Below are 19,440 nucleotides of genomic sequence, written 5' to 3'. Positions count from 1 at the left end.
CCTCAACAAAAGCTCTGAGCTTTTTGAGTGGAACAAATAAACCTGTGATACAAATAGCCCTGAAAGTCCACCTGGCCTTGTCGAGTACAAGGTGTCTCACCAGTCTTGACCACACTTGTCTGAGCAGCCATCACATCCAGCCATGGAATAAGGAGCTGAGGAATCAAAAAGCAGTGGGTATCCACCTATGGTCTGTCTTTCTGTTGCAGAGAAATAATGAAAAAGCAAAACTATCAGGGTGCAGCCATTAAGAACGAATCGCAGGCTACACCATCCCCAGAAAAAAATTTGGCTAGAGAGAAAAGTAAGCACGCAAGTCAGAGAGCTAGCATGGTTTGGGGAAATAGTTTTCCGTCCGCATCTCCCAGACAACTCAGTCCTCCTTTCCAGTATGCGAAATCCCCTTCTGTAACCCACACAAACACGCCAAAACCGCTCTCTGCGCTTCATCCTATAGATCATTAAGCACACCGTGTTCCCCTATGGAATAACACAGCTTTGCTTCACTCATCATCTATGATTGCCTAAGTATTATTAATTAATATTATCTTTTAAGAGAAGAAATCTCAAGTCTGTTTTTTCCATCTGCATGCTACGCATTATGTGACCCATGAACTCTAAGACATTGTTTAGAATCAGATATTTCATTAGGAAGCACTACTGTGGTGTTCATTCCCCTCTTTATTACTTCTAGAAAGAGAATATGAAATTAGTTTCATTGGCTTGCCATCTCCACTTGCCTTGACCCATTTTTATGAGGGCTCCATGTTCGGCTGTTTTGTATTTCATTGTCATTTCTAAAATATTTGTTCCCTTCCATCCCTCACAAAATGACAAAATTAGTATTTCATTTACTTCTGTGGTATGTTATTTTCCGCATATTTAAAGAGCGACCACAATGTTTGCAGTGAACACACAATACAAAAGAGCCTTCCTACAGCTTTGTGCTATGCCTTCTTTTATTTACTAATGTTCCCCCATGATTTACAATCTGAACTATTATGAAGTGCCAATTTGCCTAAATCAAAGCTTCTGAGAAAGAAAGGGCAGAGGGGCATAATTTTAAAAAGTGACAAAAGTAACAGTGTATCAGAAAGCATGTGAAAACCATTCCCGCATCTTTCAAGTCAACATCTGACTGCTCTCCAATCAGCACGTACCTACCAGCTCCAGCAAACCTATCTGTCAGCTTACGCAGAAAAATGAAAGACAAGGTTTCCCTGCTCGCTCAGTAGCAGGTACCTTGCTGCAGCGGTGGCTCATCGCTCCAGAGAACTGGCTTATCCACCCTGACACTCCAGAGACAACAGCCTGATTCATCATCCTCCCAGCTGAGTCAGGTTTCTCTGCCCCAGCAATTAACAACGAATTAGCACTGTACTGAAGTGCAAGGCAAGACAGTTATTCTCTGGTGTGGTCACCTTGACACAGCAGACGAATAGTAGGAGAAGGGAGAGAAATTAGATTTCCTATGTCCCAACATGTCTGTAGCAAACACCAAATCCCCGGCTGGCAACGGGCAGCGGCTGCAGGCACTTCTCGGCATTAACACTTCTGAGAGGTCCCACGCCACCGCACAGCCTGGGAACGGTGGGATTTAGCGAGGGACAGAAAGTCAGCCCGGGTGCGCTCACCTCTGCAGAGCAGGACGCCAAACGCCGAAGCGCGAGGGCTGCTTGCTGCTGAGTGACTACTTGGCACGTGGGCTGTCCCAAGAACTCCACGAAAGCCAGGCCAGGCCAGATCAAAGATTCTACCACCACGTCTGATGGTGGCGGAAGAGGAGAGAACAGGGAAAACATACAGTAATGCTTTCCAGCATACCCTCCCACCCCCCAGGAGCCCGCAGGCACTCCGTAAATCAGAGGTGCTGACCTTGCTGTGCCCAGCTGGCAAGAGCCTCCCAGTTCTTTTCCCTAGTCCTGCCGCAGCCCTCCGTGATCACACTGCACTGCACAGGGCGGGCGGGAGGAAGAGCCCCTTCCTTAGCGCACGCCTGAATTTCCTTAAAACCCACGTGAGTGGCTGCGGCAAGCTCAGCCTGCGTACACAGCAACATGTAGGTGTAGCGTGCGCTCTGCAACCAGCATGTGAAGGAAAATCGGCACTCCGGCACATCCGCATGGTCACAGCCGACGCTGCCAGAGAACACAGCCATGTCACAGAGCTCCACAGGGCTCACATTTTATGACTCCTCAGCACAATAACAAATAAATCAAGTGTGCAGGGAGGAATTTCTTGTGCACTCAGCTTCCACTATAGACATTTTTCATTTCAAAAACAGGAAAATATTTGATTAAATGGATTAATACACGGCTGATGGGAAAAATCTACTGGAACAGAGAAAAAATGAAAACGTTTCCTTTTAAAGCCCTGAACCTAAAGCTAAACAGTGAGGTACAGGCTACTAATACCGAACAGAGGGCAAGAACCTGCCACAGAAGAAACAATTCCTTAAAGATCAAGAGACAAGTTGCGTCCAGCTCATCTTCTACAGCACTACAGCTGCCCCACTGCGCACTCCTTGCCATCAGAGGGCAGAAACCATCCCCAGCCCTGGGGTCACCCCCTCACCAAAGGTGTGCCCAACCCTGTCATCGGCAAAGGAACTACACAAAACCCATCACAGTGAAATCTCTGCCGTTTCCAAGAAGCCACACCAGTGAAAACGCTGAAATTTATCTTTTGCCTGGTCACGGCTGAGCGGTGGGCTGGGCAGTGCTGTGTGAACAGCTGGACTTGATGATCTTAAAGGTCTTTTCCAACTTAAATCCTAAATTGTTCTATGATTCTATGCCTCTTGTGACGACTGCCAGGAATTTCTTCCAAGTCCTTCAGACTGACAGAGGGGTGTCCCCGGCCCAGAGAGGGCCCGATCGTGGTGGCAGGGAGCTCTGGCAGCAGCGCGAGGCAGTCTGTTCTCAGGCTCTCCCGCCCAGTCTCACAGCTGGAAGAGCAGCAGACTCAAGCATCAGACACAAGTTACCGAACACACGTCAAATCCATCACAGCAGAGAGAAAGATGAGGCGGGGGGCAGAGAGCGAGCAGAGCTAAGAGCCTCCTGCCCGCTCTGGTGTTACAGTACTGCACCTGCTGCTATTCACAGCGCGGCTGCTTGTACCTTCTTCAAAGGACTGTCATCTTGACATCAAGGCTGCAGGTAAGGGCTTGACTTACAGTGTACCTTCCACTAGCAAAGCCTGCAAAGCAAAGTCAGTCAGTGACTGCAGCCCTTGGATGTTTCCATCCCCTGCTAAAACACAGCCAGGCACCGTGGCAGACATCCCGCACCCGCTGCCGCTTTGAGCAGGAAATGAGAGCTGCTTTCCCACTTGACACTACAGGGGGAATTTCAGATAGGCAGAATGTAATTACTTGGCCTGGAGTTCAGCCAGGAGTGGGGCCCAAGACCCCTACCCTTATGTAAAGTGTCACAAAATCTCCAATGGCTGCAAGTGTGAGGACCTCAGCTTTACATCTCTGGCTGCTGTCATTGATTCTTCACGTCTAATTACCTAATAGTGACCCTTGCAGCAAAGCCAAGAAACAAACCTCGCTGCTTGAAACAATGCAACTCCCAGAGACTAAAAACTACACAAAAATCGCTTGGTGCAGGGTATCTTTTGACAGTAGGGAGCAGGTGGACAGCAAGCCTCCTGTGTCTCGCACTGGTAGCGTGCCACTCGGAAAGCTACTGGGGTTTTTGGATGGGCAAACATGGCTTTAGAATGCAGCACCCCCAAAACACAAGCCTACTGTATCAACTGTATACCAGGGTCTCCAGAGTTTTGCTGTACATAGTTGCCAGCTGGTTCCATTTATTTTTCTTCATTTTTCATATTTTGACTGTAATAAATAATTAATCCATGGCTTTGTAACTTGCTGACAAATACAAATGCATTTCATTCCAATGCAGTGTAACGTGTCACTCACAAGAGCCAACCTGCACAACACTGAAAAGTGATGTGCAGAAGGCTTTGGCAAGTAGGCTAATCATCAAGGTCACCCACAGGAGCTCAGGGAAACTTTTTCTTCAAACTGTCCCTTAGAGGATATTCCTACTTGCTGTGGGCACCAGAACTAGGTTAGTATGTCCAAAACTACGCAGCTCTAGTTGTCTTCCCACATGTCAGCTTGGCCTTTCACCCTTTTGTAGCTCATTGCCTCCAAGATCCCACAAATTTTTGGCAACACAGAAGACAAAACTTGCAACGTTAATTGCTCAGATTACTTCCCCTGCTTTATAGCTCCAAGAACCTGAACGCCAAGAAAGACCTTTTTTCTTCCAGGTGAAGGCCAAATGGAAAGCAAGGAGGAAGTCAGCAGCAGAAGAGACAAAGGAGATTGAACTAGGCAGTAACTCATCTGGGTGAGACCAACACGTTTCAGAAGGCGCAGGACAACAAGACAGAAAACCCTCCCGCCTCTGAGAAAAGGTGACTACATAGCTGGCAGCAGTGCTAGCAGTAGCAGAGTAAGAGCAGCGACAAAGAATAGAGGCTGAATGCCAAAGTTCACAGCAAGAGGTGCAAGCCACCATCAAACGACAATGGGAAGAGCAGAGGGAAGAGGAAGTGTGAGACTATCAGAGAAACGTGGTACTGACAGCTCTCCGAGAGTGGTCACACAACGGGAACAGGTGAATGGAATCAGGTGACAATCAATGAGAATCAGGTGAACTGAGTGCCAGCAGCAATCCAAAAGGAAGGTCTGCTGTGGAAGGTGTCGCCTGAGCTTTTGAGATTGAAAAAATATCTCCTGAGCCTCTCTTGACCATCTGCAGATGTTTGGCTTTGTGGCATGCATGGCTAGTTATTAGGAATACCCTTAAGGCTGATTTTCCCTTCTGACTGAAGCTGGAACTGCAAAGATAAGAAGTCTCATGGTATTTTCACTTTCTTTGCCCTACACATACTTGTATCTATCTACTACTCATTCTGTTAAGACCTGAGAGAAGGACAGAACAAGGGTGTACAAACCAAAAATTTGTACTAGTCACCAAGACTGTATAGACGAGAAAAACAATCCTAAGGAGGCTGTGAAACGAAGACCTGTTCCCCACAAAATGCTCACCACAGTAACTTTAGAAGTACTTTTAAGCACTTCCCCATGTTACACTCTTCAGAACTCCCGTGTTACCCGAGCATGCTGTTCTCCCGCAGACACCCCGAGAAGGAAATTAGCGCTCTGACCTGCACGGGCTCAGGAGTGAGCTGGACAACGTGCTGCATACGCTCGCTGTGATGATGTCTGGACTCTTCCTCATAGATCACATCCCTCTCGTGCTGGGGAAGGTTCAGGAAGCGGCGGATGGTGCAGAGGTTCTCCCAAAGGGTGCGGTTTTCAGGGCTGGGGTTTTCTTTCCAGCGAAGCAGCTCACACAGCCAGCCCTGCAAAGGTAAGGTCAGCATAGTTAATTCACCGAGCACCAAGGAGCCAGGTGTCAGTGGAAGGTCAGCTGGACTTAAAAGCCCTACGCTGCAAAGTTTGCTGCTCTCATCTCACACAGAACCCCATACCCTCAGGTGCCGCCCTTTGCTCTCAAATCCGTGATGTATTTTATTTCCTGCAAGCTGGAGAAACAGAAACAACCCACAGTGCTTAACAGGAACCAGGAAGCACAGCATCTTGCCCCCTGTCATAACCACACCATGTTTAAAATGCTTGGATATAAATACTCTTCCTATAGAATACAACTTTGAAATAAAGGCACAACTTCACCTCCGTTTCAGAGCCCCTTTACTTCTTCATCCCATCCCGAGGCTGGCTAACAACCTGCATGCTAAGGGCTGCAGCTGCAGGACCAGCCCTTCAACCACTACTGAAAACGCTCAAAAGAAGATACTAAGTAAAGACCTCTGGTCCGCTGTCAATATGTTGCACTGGCTCTGCCAGCTCCCAACCCCACTAAAATTTGACAGCTTTAAATAATCCAATGGCCACTTGGAAGGTACAACCTCACAGAAAGGGAATCCTCTAGTATTTAGTATGAAAGCAGCGAACCACATTCTGCAGAAGTTGCTAGGGCGATCTAGGCGGAGGTGATGCTAATGACAATACCTACCATTGTATGTATGATAATACAATAATAATGTAGTATTACTGCAACTACACATTGCAATAATAGCAGGTTTTATTCCCGCTATATTGTTTTGAGGTTCGTTTGAAATGCCATCAAAAAATTAGCATCGTATGGAATGCTGGAGGATCTCTCCATGGGGGCCGAGAGCTCAGACCCCTGGCAGGGAGAGGAAGCAGCTCTGTGACACCAAGCCACGCGGACAGCACCGTGGCGATGGCGGTTAAGACGAGGACAGCCCCAAGCGTGCCGAGTGTGACTGGCGGTGACCCAGCATCCCCGGCAGGTACAGCAGGGATGGTGGCTGCGGCTGTGCCTGCCAGGGCTAGGGACACAGCCAGTGGCTCCCCTCCGTGCCTGCGCGCAGGAGACGCGATGCAAATGACAGAATATGAGAAGATAATGCTGAGGATGCTGTCAACACGCCTTACTGACTCCTGTCAAAATATTTTACCTAGTAGCTTTATAACCCATCATTTTCAAACTACAGCTCAGCATTTTGACACCGTTTTGACAGGCACCTTACAATACCTAAAAGATAGCTTGATCAATGTTAAAGCCATTCGGTATGAGAAGTAGCCAAAACTGCATTCTTCTAACAGCGCCTAAAGCAAGCAGCACAGCCAGGTTCAATTCCAGTCCGTGCAGGGGTTTTTTGGTATTGCTTTTTTGTGTAACAACTTGTAAGCCATTGACAACTTCTACTGTGCACTCTAAACCCCGTATATAATATCGTAAGCCATTATTTGTCTCACTCTCCACTGTGTCTTCTGCCTTCACCCCCCCAAAAAAGGCAAGATTTGATTATCTCCGCTGCATCAGCCAAGACACCAACACCAGCTGTTCTCATTGTGCAGCCTCTTCCTCACGGCCTACATGTTAATAACCTGATCATTCCATTTTCTCCTTCAACTGCCGGCTGCAGCACAGCGAAGAGACAAAAACCCAGGCCCATCTGCAGCAGCTGTAGGCACTGAACTGTGAAGCCACCAGGGATTTATAAACTAATCTGTAACACAACACTGCCTTGTTTTTACAAGTGAGAGGCCACATTTGTGCAGACCTGATCCTTTCTTGCAATAAACTAGGAGGGGTGGGGGGGGTGGGGGGGCAAGGATGAAAACAAGCGATCTAATCATTTACTTGGGGCGGGGTGGGGTGGAAATTTGTATTATATTTTCAAAGTGTTTTAACTGGTATTTGGGTAATCTCTCAGCCAGGTGTGTCTGCATTTTAATGCGGCTTGGCCACATCCTTCGCCCTCGTTTCTCCTCCTTTCCTTTCCTCTGTTCAGAAATCACCCACAACTTTCTTTTAGAGAAAAGACAGGAAGAAATCGCCCGGCTCCACAGTGTTTTCTCAGGGGTTACTCCATACAAAGGGAATAATTTTTGGAACAGGAAATAAACCATCTGTGGAAAAAAATAAACTCTCGTTTCTCCCTGTTCTCAGTGACCTGAGTTAAGTCTCGGAGTGAACTCTCCCAGACGTCCCGGCAGGTACGCGTAACGCCTCCCAAGGGATGCTGCAGCGGGAGAGCAGCCCTGCAGCAGAGCGCACACACAGAGCCCCGCGCGGGGCCACCCGGGCAGGACGGCTGTGTGACACCCAGGGACCGCTCGGCCCCGGGGCCACCTCCCCTGCCCAGAGCGGGACTGGCTAGCCCGACGGCCACTGCTGCATTTTGATTTATCTGCCCCGTTATAATCAGCACTCATTACAATCACTTAGAGCAACACTACAGGCCTCATTACAGACTAGGCGCTCGCTGCCATTAGTCTTTAAGAAGGATAGCGCTCAATTTGCCTGGCAACATGCAAGGTCCTGACCTTGGAGCTATTAGGGAAAAGATTAGACTGCAGTGTGACCATGTGTGCAGACATGAGCAAACCAAATTAATTTCTGGCAAAGGGAGGCACCAGGCAAAGACCCCGCCGTCCTGAGGACACCTGAGAACTTCTCTGTTTCCCAAAGGACATAAGCTAATGGCACGTTTAAAGGAGCCTGGTTCTGAAGGTGAAGCACATCCGTGGTATTTAGAGAGATATTAATCCAGTTTCCCCACAAAGTATTTGCTTGGCTGATCAGATTAAGGGATCTAGCCTTCAACAGCACACCCCCACCACAGCAGGCCCCAAGAAATCTGTGATACTTCACAGCCTCAGACATATTGCACCATGTGTACCCAGCTGCTACAATAATTAGCTTATGAATGTATCAGCTGGTTCTGTGATTTTTATAAATAATAACTAACCTACAGAGCAGAAAGATTTTCATGAGTCTAATATTAGCAAGAAATTGCAAGGTGCGCCTAACTCAGAATTGTCATTGTACTAAATGTCCTGTATTGTCTCACATTGTGCAGGACTGGATCTCCCCCAACACCATTTATAAATATTTATTTTTGCATCGGCAATGGCAGTGTATTTGTGGCAGCTTTCTTCACAACAGCCAATATTTGCTCACCACCCCCACACACACGCACGCGTGTACCCACTGTCTGCATGTGTATACTTACCTGCATCAAATCTGTCCTTTCACTGCTCTTTTCCGATCCTTCCCTTTATTTATTCAATCATTCATGCTCGCACCCATCCATTCAAGACCCTATCTACCCATCTATGGGGCCACTTATTAAGCAATAGTTTCGGTGAATACGTGAGAAAGCACAGCGCTGCGGCTTACTCACACGTTCTTTATGATTGCAAGTAACCGCCTTCCCCATGCACAGATGAAAAGTCTGCGTTGGATTTTTTTTAATTATTTATTTAAATAATCTTAGCATGCCGTCCAAGAAAGTTTTGCAGTACCAGGCAAAAAAAAAAAAAAAAAAAAAAAGTGTAAATGTCAAATAAAACAGTGACAGATGACAGTATTCTCTATTGAATAGCACCGTTTCTTCGTGCATGTTCAATGAGAACTCATGAATTATTAATATGCAAATCTCCTTTTTCTGTTAAAAATCTCAACTTGGGGTTTTTTGGTTGCAATTTTTTTTATTTTCTTTTATTTATTTCTTTGGGTCTGTGTATGTTACACAGAGCTTTCCAGGAGAATGATTTCATTTAAGAAATGCTAACATACAGAAATTCTTGGAGCTACAGCCATTCACAGTGAATTTTCATCTATAGCTACATTTATTGGCACGGAGAAGGAAAAGCGAAGAAGGAGATGTTCTCTCACCACCTTTTCCCCCACTCATCCACAACATCTGAGCTCACTGCATTACAAGCAAATTCAACTTCTGTGAACGCCTTCTAAAAACCTAGCAAATAACACATCCGTCCCCAGATCTGTGGTACGCTGCCTTTCTGGTCCTGCCTCCCCGGCACATCGCAAGTCTCGCTCCACTGCACAAACAGCCCCCTCAGCTGTCGGCCACAGAGTTACCAGGAAAGTTTGATGTGCACCGGTGTCAGTATGGGGGGCAGAATCCAGCCCTTAACCTCGGCTTCTAAGGTTCTCAAATGGGAATGTCTTCCATTAAAAATAAGAGGAGGAAAACCAGCACGATTAAACGATGCTTTTGGCTCCACAGCCAGGCACACCCAGTGCTTGTGGTTACAAGGAATGCTGCTCAAATCCTCCTTCATTTCACCCCAAAACTTCTAGAGGCATCGAGAATGCAGCCCAATTTAGCTCATTAAGAGAGAGCTGCAGAAAAGCACTAGCCTCTATTTTTGTTGTTCTCATGAGACAAGATAAACATTTTCTACGCATTTTATTTGATAAAATAAATAATATCATATTAATGTCCTATTTTTAACCTCTCTCTCTGTCTCCTAATCAAATACATTTCCACATAGCTAAGCAAACAACAACAAAAATCTGCAGGAAGCCAGCCATTCCCATTGTGCTTTTATGCTGTTAAAGAAACAGCGCGCTTACTACACCGGAGCATTAGCCTGGGTGCGCTCAAGCCCCCCGGGGGGCGGCTGGCTGGTGCAGCAGCCGTGAGCCGTGTTTTCTGCCACTTACCCCTCCGCCCGCCGCAGCACCGTGACCCTTCCACTCTTGCCAGACTCACCCCGGAGCAGGGGAGGCTGCTCCAGCAGCCAGAGGCACCAGGCTGCCGCCAGGTCGGGTTTCCCAGCGCTCAGGGGAGACAGGCACCAACGCCTGGCCCCCCCAGACTGCCTCCTGCAGACCTGCCAACCTGCCGTCAGCCAAGGACAAAATTCCTGGTGGAGGGCACGAAGGCATGAGGGAGGAGGTCAGGCTCTGTCACGCTGGGGCTACGGGCCGGCGCTTACGCTTGGAGCAGCATCTCTGCCGAAAGCCACCGCAGGAGGTGGCGGCGGGGTGCCCATGCGGCTCGGTCGCAGGCAGCCCCTCTGCTCAGGCCAGGCCCCAAGGCACCTCGCGCCCCAACAGAACCGCAACTGAACTGACCTTGTGCTTGCCCGCACTTCCACTGAAATTAATAATAACAATACTACTAATACCGAGAGCTTTCTGCGCTGACATTTTCTAGGGTCTCCAGTGAAAGCATGAGTAGGCAAATGAAGAGTTTTTAGTAAGAGTGATTCAGGAATAAATCTCAAAAATAAATGTAAAAGGCCACTTCCTCACCCACATCATCAGTGCAGAAAATGTCAACATATGTGACAAAAGGGAAAAAAAGCAGCAATGATTGACGCAAGTCTTTTAAGATGAGGAGCGAAATGCTGTGCTCCCCAGAGAAAGCTCCCTCTGCACACAGGATCCCAGGAGTCCTCCAGACAAACTTCCTCAGCCTCCCCTCCCTCTGCTCAGTTTGGGACTCTCTGCAGTGCGAAATGAGCCAGATAATATTCAGCTCTTGTTTCTTAGTCGCCAAACTCTCTTTCCATGAATCCAATAAGTGTCTATTAAAATAAATAAACCCCCTAATGATTCAAGATAACCTAATCAAGAAAGCTGAAATGGATAAAAGACTAACTGTAATGGAGAGTTCTGTCATGGCTTCAATGAATTCTTGATGAGGGCCGGGGGAGGGGGACTGAACCTGAGAAGCTTTACTGGGAGCATTTTGATACAGTTCAAGGTTAATCACTCAATAGCCTGGATTTTCTGAAAGGCTCAGTACTTTTCCTTCCCAAAAAATTCAAGTCAAAACGCAAAGCACTTCCATGAGGGCAAGTTTCTCACCAGCTTTATAAAACACCAAACGATACAGAAAGATGAATGAGGTACGCGAACCCTGATGTATCGTAGATCCATGGGAACACCAAGCCTCCTTATGGCTCTTGGCCTGGGAAGGATGCTGTGCACTGAGGATATTTTCCAGCGTGCCAAGTTCCAGCTCGCTTCTCCCCGCACTGGAGAGGAAGTGTGGGCTTGTGGTTAGGGCAACCAGCCCACCAGCAGCTCCCAGGTCTGCCAAGGACTCCCTGTGCAAAGCCCCAGCTCCACAAGTGTCCCTGCTTCCCTCAGCCGCTGAGAGGCTAGCATGCTGCGGTGGGGGCTGCCACAGAACCGTCGAGCCACTTGGGTCAGAAGGGACCTTAAAGACCACCTAGTCCCACCCCCCTGCCCTGGGCAGGGAGACCTTCCGCTAGAGCAGGGTGCTCCCAGCCCCGTCCAGCCTGGCCTTGAACCCTCCCAGGGACGGGGCACCCACAGCTGCTCCTGGCAGCCTGTGCCAGCGCCTCGCCGCCCTCACCGTGAAGAATTTCTTCCTTATATTTAACCTAAATCTACCCACTTTTAGTTTAAAGCCATTCCCCCTTGTCCCACCACTACATGCCCTTGTAAAAAACAAACAAACAAAAAAACCCCCTCTCTCCAGCTTTCTTGCCAGCCCCTTTCAGGTACCAGGAGGCTGCTCTAAGGTCTCCCCTGAGCCATCTCTTCTCCACTTCTCCAGCCTGAACAACCCCAACTCTCAGCCTTTCTGCATGGGAGAGGTGCTCCAGCCCTCTGATCATTTTTGTGGCCTCCTCTGGACCCACTCCAACAGGTCCATGTCTTTCCCATGCTAAGGACCCCAGAGCTGGACGCAGCACTGCAGGTGGGGTCTCACCAGAGCCGAGCACAAGGGCAGAATGCTGTCCCTCGACCTGCTGGTGACGCAGGTGGTGACGCAGCCCAGGATACGGTTGGTTTTCTGGACTGCAAATGCACATTGCCGGCTCATGTCCAGCTTTGCATCCACCAGTACCACCAAGTCCATCTCAGCAGGGCTGCTCTCAGTCCCTTAATTCCCCAGCCTGTACTGGTACCAGGGCTTGCCCCAGCCCAGGTGCTGGATCCTGCACTTGTTCAACCTCACGAGGTTCACACGGGGTCACTCCTTGAGCTTGTCCTGGATAGGGGTGACACCGTGACTGCATACAGAAGCTTGTAAAAAAGAAGCTAATGTCCAAAGGTACTTCGAAGATATTTTTAAGTTCAATCAAGGAGAGTAATGCCTTTCTGTATTTCCTCCAAACATAACCATATATAATAAAAACATCAAAATATCAGCACAAGGGATATGCCCCAGCTGTAGAGATTCACAACATCATACAGGCACCAAGATACTACAGCAGTACGAGTGCCCCGTCTGCATACACTGTACACATTACACATCATCACCATCAGCTGTTTTTTCTAGCTGTTGTTCACCATCACTGGAAACTAAGTAGTTCAAGGGCACAGAAAATACCCATTACAGGCTAAAAGGGGGAGAGAAGGCATCCCATCACATCAAATGAGTACACGGGAATGTAAGTTGGGAAGGAAAGAGACAACAAGAGACAACATATGGGGTATCTAGAGCTAACGCTGCCTTAGAGCGATGCTGCTTATTCCTCTGTATATCCGTCTTGGAGGTGAGGGCACAAGGCAGGTGGCCGTGGTGCCGAGTCCCATCCAGCGTGGTCTCCTACTGTGGGGCTCACACCCACCCTGGCCAGAGAACAGGCTCCCGGCCAACCCTGGCAATGAGGCAGGGAAACATAAACAGGGAAAGTCAGACTGAAGGCGAGGAACCGTCGTCATGATTTCCATCCACAGTCCTGGGTTTGTCTTAACCTGAAGGGCCTCAACTGAAAGCCTTTTCTGCCCCCGGCCTCTAACCCCCGTCAACTGAAAGCCTTTTCTGCCCCCGGCCTCTAACCCCCGGTCAAGTTTATGTTTTATTTGTTCATTTTTAAACATGGCAAGGATACAAACCAGAGACGGAGCTTTGCCAGCTTAACAGTTTTGCAAATGTTGCTCCATGGGGTCTCTCTTGCTTTACTGTGGTGCCAGTCCCTAGGAAGAATTTCAATTTCAAGGGTTTACTTTCTGTTTTCACTGGACTGGTGAGGGTCAAAATCTTCCATTTGCCCTGGCCAGGGCAGATTCCCAGCAGCACGTGCCCTGCTTCCCTGTGCTGCCTCCGCCTGACTGCGGAGAGTCTCCTGCCCTGGGACAACTGTGGGAAGTTTGGTCTCCATGTTCATACAAACCCTGTCCTCCCTCAGACTGCCAACAAGTGCTCCAGCCAGCTACATCCACTATTTATTTTGATAGCGACTGTTTATTATGAGCAGAACTATATTCCTAAACTCATTTCGCACAGACTAAGAAAAAAAGTCTGCTGAGCACAGCACAGCACAGGGGTGATGCTGCTGCACAGTACTGCGGAAGCACTGGCACACAGTCACAGGGGAAATGGTTTTCCTGAAGTCGTACTGTAGAGCAGCTGCAGAACTGGATACAGAAGCCAATACTCACAACTGACAATCCAACCCTGCAGCAACCCAAGGCCAAAGTCTCTGCCCGCCCCACCATCCAGCTCTGGAGACACACAGGCCACTCGAACTGCTCTGACATGGCGCAGCAGAAACCCATCTCCTTGTGAATTAAATATAACCAGGAGAGCCCAAAGTGCAGACTGGAAACCAAATCCTGGCATTCCAGCCACAGTCAGAAACACTCCCAACGCGGTAACACAGGTCCCAGGTTTAGCCATTTAAAGGACAAAGGACGCCAGCAGGCGGCATCCCCAGAGAAGCACGCTGTCCAGTGGGTACATCACTAACAGCTGGCAGCTGAAACAGGATGACAGCTTTGGATGCTGTGTTTGGAGGGCATTGAGCCCCTCAGCTCCTGCTGCCTTCAAAAATACAAAGGGACACACAGCACTTCACAAACCAGACTAAAAATGTCTAGACAGAAGTTGCAAGGAGTAAAATGCATATTAAGGTAAGCAAGTGATGAGTAAGTCAATGTCTAAAATGAATGGCTCGAGATCTTTTTGAAGGTGGATTCCATTAAAGAAGTCTCACCGTACCACCTTGGTACCTCCGTGAGCTCCTGTTCCTTGCATTTATGTTGACTTGTGAGCTCTGTGATTTGCAACCTCAGTTTCTAGCAGCTGCCCTTCCCTTTAGTTGCTGAACTGAGACTGCCATGACTTAAGAATAAAGATGGCTACTTGTTAAATTAGAGGTCAATTAACTCCACCAGTAGATGATGCCGCTTGCAATAACTGCTCTCAGTGGGTACCACTCTTCCTGTACGAAGACAGAAGATGAGATGAGGCCTCCATTGGCTGTGGATGCTCTCTTGGGTACATGACATACAGCCCTGCGTATAAAATGTCAAAACAGCCCTGTCGGAGATTCACTGGCTGCTAAAACTGTGAAGATCTCACAGCACCGTGGATTGCTGTTGACAGAACAGCAGCGCCCAACATAACACATGCCTTGTTAGCAAACTGGAAGCCTCTCAGTAGTCTGGGGTGAGGGAATAATAGAGGAAGCCAAGGCAACGCAAGCCAGGCCTGTGGAGAACAGCAAGTGAACGAACCTTGGCGGAGAGTCCAAGCAAACCCTCAGACTAGCTCTTTTTTCCCCTCTTTCAAACTCTCTCTTCTGCAAACACGGGCAGTGTTCAATGAGTGCTTCCCACCATGTAATGCAGCGGCTGAAATCAGCAGCATCTTCACCAGAAATGCCCACGGCTGGCACAAGGGGCCTGCACAAAGCGCTGGGAAAGCCCCACCGCCGCTTTTCAGACAAGCTAGACCCTAAGGCGACGTGCCGACCACCCCACCCTGCCCATGGCTCTCTCCGACTCAAGCAGCTGTGCCCTTGCTTTTGGCACTCCTCCTGTGCCCTTGCTTTTGGCACACCCCGGCCAGCGGTGGGACACCGCAGGCGCAGCAAGCCTAGCCGGGGTACGGGCACGCAGGTGGGCTTTGGGGCAGGGGGAGGCCCCGTAGCGCTATGGTTCCTGGCTATGGCTTTTCTGTCCCTGCCTTCCAGTGCCCCCATAAACCACTTTCATGCTCCAGCAGAGCGCTATGACATCTCAGCATGGCGAATGCTGGGTCATCCCAGGGAGCCAGTATTGCTTTGGCAGGGCTGTGAGACAAAAGAAACATCAGCCTTAGAAACACTTCTTTACTCGCTGCTGCTGCTGAAGAAACAAAACCTTTATGTGCAGTAACTTTGCTTTAAACAATAACGTTTGTGGATACTGTTCTTAACCTTTTGCATCTGGCTTTCAAAATCTGCCCTGTTCTTTTTCCACGTGAATGACTACAGAGCTTATTTTTGTTTGGGCGCTGGTGTGCAACGCTGCCAGAGAAGCACACTCAAGCTGGCGAGCCACCCAAATTATTGTTGGGTGGTTCAGTCCCTCTCTATTTCAAGAAGCCTCTGGGTATAATGACAGGAAGCTTGCAGGCAATTTCAAGCCAAACCTCAGAGAGGCTGGCATTCAGTCTGTGTTAAACACTCCTTATTAAAAGCTGTCCAGTCCGGATTCTGGGTGGAACTTTGATATCTGCATGGAGTAAAGAATAAGGGGCACGTTTGCAAAATCAATTGTGCAGTTTTTATATTTACTGCACGTTTACCACATATGTCATTTATTACACAGTGGAAAACCGTTAAATGCACAGTAGTTGTGCCAAGTGGCATTATGCTTTTAACAGCTTTATTCGTTTAACAGCTCCAGTTCTCATTATATTTTGCCATGTGGTACATGAGATTTTTATGCATTTAACAGTTTTAGAGGGTTCCATGGTATTTTCCTTTTATGTATTTCATACTGTGCCTGGGATTTTGTTGGGGGGTAGAGGGGTTGGGGACTGTAACCCCTGTACCCTGACAAGAGAAAGCAAAAGGCAAAGAAAATAAGTGATTAAATGAGGAAAGGAAAAGGAACCAGACCACCACACACCAAGGCACAAATACCTGTAACAAGGACAAGGCTCTCCCATGTGCTCCAACAGCCTTTGATGCTTTGTTCGTATGCCTTTCACCCTCGTATTTTACATCTATTTTAATGACTACGATGTTGTTTCCCTGGACAGAGGACAGGGAAGTATGTCTTTTGCAGAGCGCATGCATCTAGGTACTTCTATCCCACTCCCTCATCGTCACAGACACATTTGCACATTTTTGCGTGCATATTGATGCCCTCTTCCAGCACAATAGAGTAATTTCATCCAGGATCAGAGGCAGCCCTTTTCACTGAGTAAACAATTCCTTCCAATGGTCCACAATCCACTTGCTGCCCTTCCTACAAAAAATTCCATCTGTCCTCCTTTCCACATAATCCCTTCTGGTGCATTGTATTTTTTTTAAGAGTTGGATGAAAATTTTAAATTAATGGATTCTCTTCAAGAAATTCACCCTGACCTGGGTTTGCCCACATGTATTTTTTACACCCAAGGTAGAAATTAATCCAGAACTCACTGCAGTGCCCTTTCATGCCTTTTTGTAAAAAATGACTCGATCTGATGTGAATTATTCACATGGCCAATACTGTATGCAGCACATACAACACGCAAAAAAAAAAGAGGAAACACCTGCCTAATATGCGGTTTCCCACTGCCTTCCCTCAGTTAATCACTTAAGAAAACAATTTCTTTACCTGCCAAACGAGAAGGATACCATCATTTTGAAAGGTCCTTGTCCCACTAACAGAGGCGTAAGTTATATACCACAAGTGGGACAAGACACGTGTGTTAGTACGAAAGGGGAGAAAAAGCTTGGCTGTGAGCTGATCCTCTCCTCAGCCTATTTTAAAAGGGAAAAGGAAACCACTTAAGCAGGCAAAAGCCAAAAACAGGACAGGTTCCCCAGAGATGAGGATTATTATTATTGTAGGAACAGATGTATTTTTATTGGTGGGAGGAGGATATGGGTCTAGTTCCAACCCCAGAGTTTGCTTTAAAAACAGAACCCCGAGAAGCCCCACAACAACGAAACCCCCTCTACCACTCACCTGACTTTTATTGGCAGCCACTTTGGCAAACAGAGCTTGAGACACCTTGGCCCTTTTCATCTCCTGTTGGATCTCGTCATAAATGGCAGCTGTGATGTTGACGCTGGCGCCGTCCGCCTTAATGGGGAGGTCTGTTGTTGGTGTCGAGGTTTTGGCCTACCAAGAGACCATGAAAATAATAATTAAAAAAGTGCTGCTTTCAGCCCAGCCATCTGTGCAGAAATTATCAAAGGATTTCAGTCAGCTGATGCCAAACTGCATTAGCTACAGAGGGACACTTCCTGTCCATTATTCTAATCAGGTTAATTGTGATTGGAAATAATTGCAGTGCATTCCTATAGGACATGCAAGGCCCTGTCAACTCTCCCCCTCTCCCTCTCCCAGCGTGTTTACTGAGCAGCTTACCAACAGGACAGGTAGCCGGGGCTACTCGGCTGCAGGCAGGCACTGGGGGTGGCTTTGCCAGCCAGCTACTGTGGCACCAGCCTCTGCTTTCTCCCCCTCTCTAAAAGTGGCCTACACCTTGGAGGAAGAGCCAATTCTCCCAGAAAAAATGAGTAAATGGGTAGAGGTCTCTAAATAATAAATTATTACTCAATTTAATGCACTCCCTCAAGTCTCCCTCATCCTTTATTAAAACTATATGTATGTCATTTGAGTATGTATGGTTTCCCAGCCTTATCATCATTATGCTAGCCAGACAGTCACCTAATTTCACCTAGGAAATCAGTCAAAATGAAGAAAAAAAAAACCAAAAAAACCACTTCATAAAGCTGGGCTTTGGCATGCCTTTGATCTGCTGCCCTCATTCTCCTAAACTCATATTGAGATTTTGTGTATTCCGCTGCACTCCTTTTAATTGAATGATTTCCCATCAGCTTCTGTGACAAATGAAGGACAGTAACGCATGCTGCCAGTACTTCCCCCAGGCTGGGCTACCCTGACAAGGCTTCTATCAGTAGAGTTCAGCAGGTTGCTACACAACTTTTATTTTAAAGCCCCTTGGCCACGGCGGTCCCCGGAGCGCCTTAGCAGGCAAGGGAGCGAGGGCCGTGTGATGCTCGCCAAGTGCTCCTGGCACCCATCGCCCCTCAGAGAGACAGATCTCATCTGCTTTCCTGAGCTCAAAGAGGAGAGACACCAGGGCTGACCACTGTACCCCATACACCTTTTAAGGGACACATGTAGGTTATTGATATAAATCTGTGTTTCCTCTTGAGATGTAAAGGTCTTAGCAAACGAAGCAACCCAGGTGGCAGAGCTCATGGTTCCCAAGAGACCCCAACCTCCCGTAAACCCTGGTGGCATTCAGGTATCTGGCCCGATTACAAACCTCAGCTGGCTCCTGTTCTTGTGCCAGAGTTGAAGCCTGCTGGAGTACACCTGTTGTTAACTTTTAACTAGGCAGACATGCCCAAATGCCTGTTTGTTAATGGGAAGGTTAAGTAGGCAAAAACAAGCCTTCTTAACTCCTCCTTCTGTTTTGCTGTCCTCCAAATCTTCCTCTCCCTAATGTCTTTTTTGTACCAAAGGCCACATTAATAACAGAGCCAAAATCCAATCAAGACAACAATCTAGACTAATCACTCTTCCTTCTGCTTCCAGATAAAGCTTTAACCGACCTGCACGGTCTCCCTCACCCAGCGCCGCAGCTCACCAGGCACTGCTCTGGGCTTGTTCCCTGCCTGTCATGGGCAGGACCCACGCAGAAAGGGACCAGGGGTTTGCTGCGCCTACTCTGGCCACCCCCTGTGCCCAGGCAGCCCCCCAGCCCAAGCCCACCACCACCCACAGGCCGGGACCACGGGCAGGGTACGGCCCGGTGGATGGACCAACAGGGACACCACCGTGCTCTGAAATCCAACGTTCACAGACTGGTGAGAGTTAGACTGTGGGAAACGTCAGAAAACAGAGATCACGGGAAGGAAGAGGACTGCCCAAGTCTGTCAGGACTCATTTAATGGAGCTTCATTTTACCAAAGACCCTGCAGTGCTTTGACGGGTATTACAAAAAGCCTTCCCAGTCGCTGGAGCCTTTGGTTAGCACAACAGCCGAAGTCACCACAGCCTCAAGGGCTGTTACGGAGGCCTGAGATCCCGAGAACAAACTTAGCATGTCAAAGAAAGATTTAAAATATAACTCCATCCTGCATGGGTCTCCTACACTGCT

The 19,440-nt window shown here is 48.1% G+C and overlaps 1 protein-coding gene across 1 annotated transcript in view; it reads right to left on the bottom strand.

Annotated features, from left to right (window-relative positions):
- The window catches only part of SATB2 (SATB homeobox 2), a 136,395-nt gene that overhangs the window by 20,140 nt on the left and 96,815 nt on the right, over window positions 1-19,440 (bottom strand). The window contains exons 9-10 of the mRNA XM_055812866.1: window positions 17,271-17,426; window positions 5,194-5,391 (exon numbers count right to left, since the gene is read on the bottom strand). Coding sequence (XP_055668841.1) covers window positions 5,194-5,391; window positions 17,271-17,426 — 354 coding nt within the window. The remainder of the gene's footprint in view (window positions 1-5,193; window positions 5,392-17,270; window positions 17,427-19,440) is intronic.

Source organism: Falco peregrinus, chromosome 8, assembly GCF_023634155.1.
Source record: "Falco peregrinus isolate bFalPer1 chromosome 8, bFalPer1.pri, whole genome shotgun sequence".
NCBI classification, from domain to species: Eukaryota; Metazoa; Chordata; class Aves; order Falconiformes; family Falconidae; genus Falco; species Falco peregrinus.
This window is presented reverse-complemented; position numbering and strand designations above follow the sequence as displayed.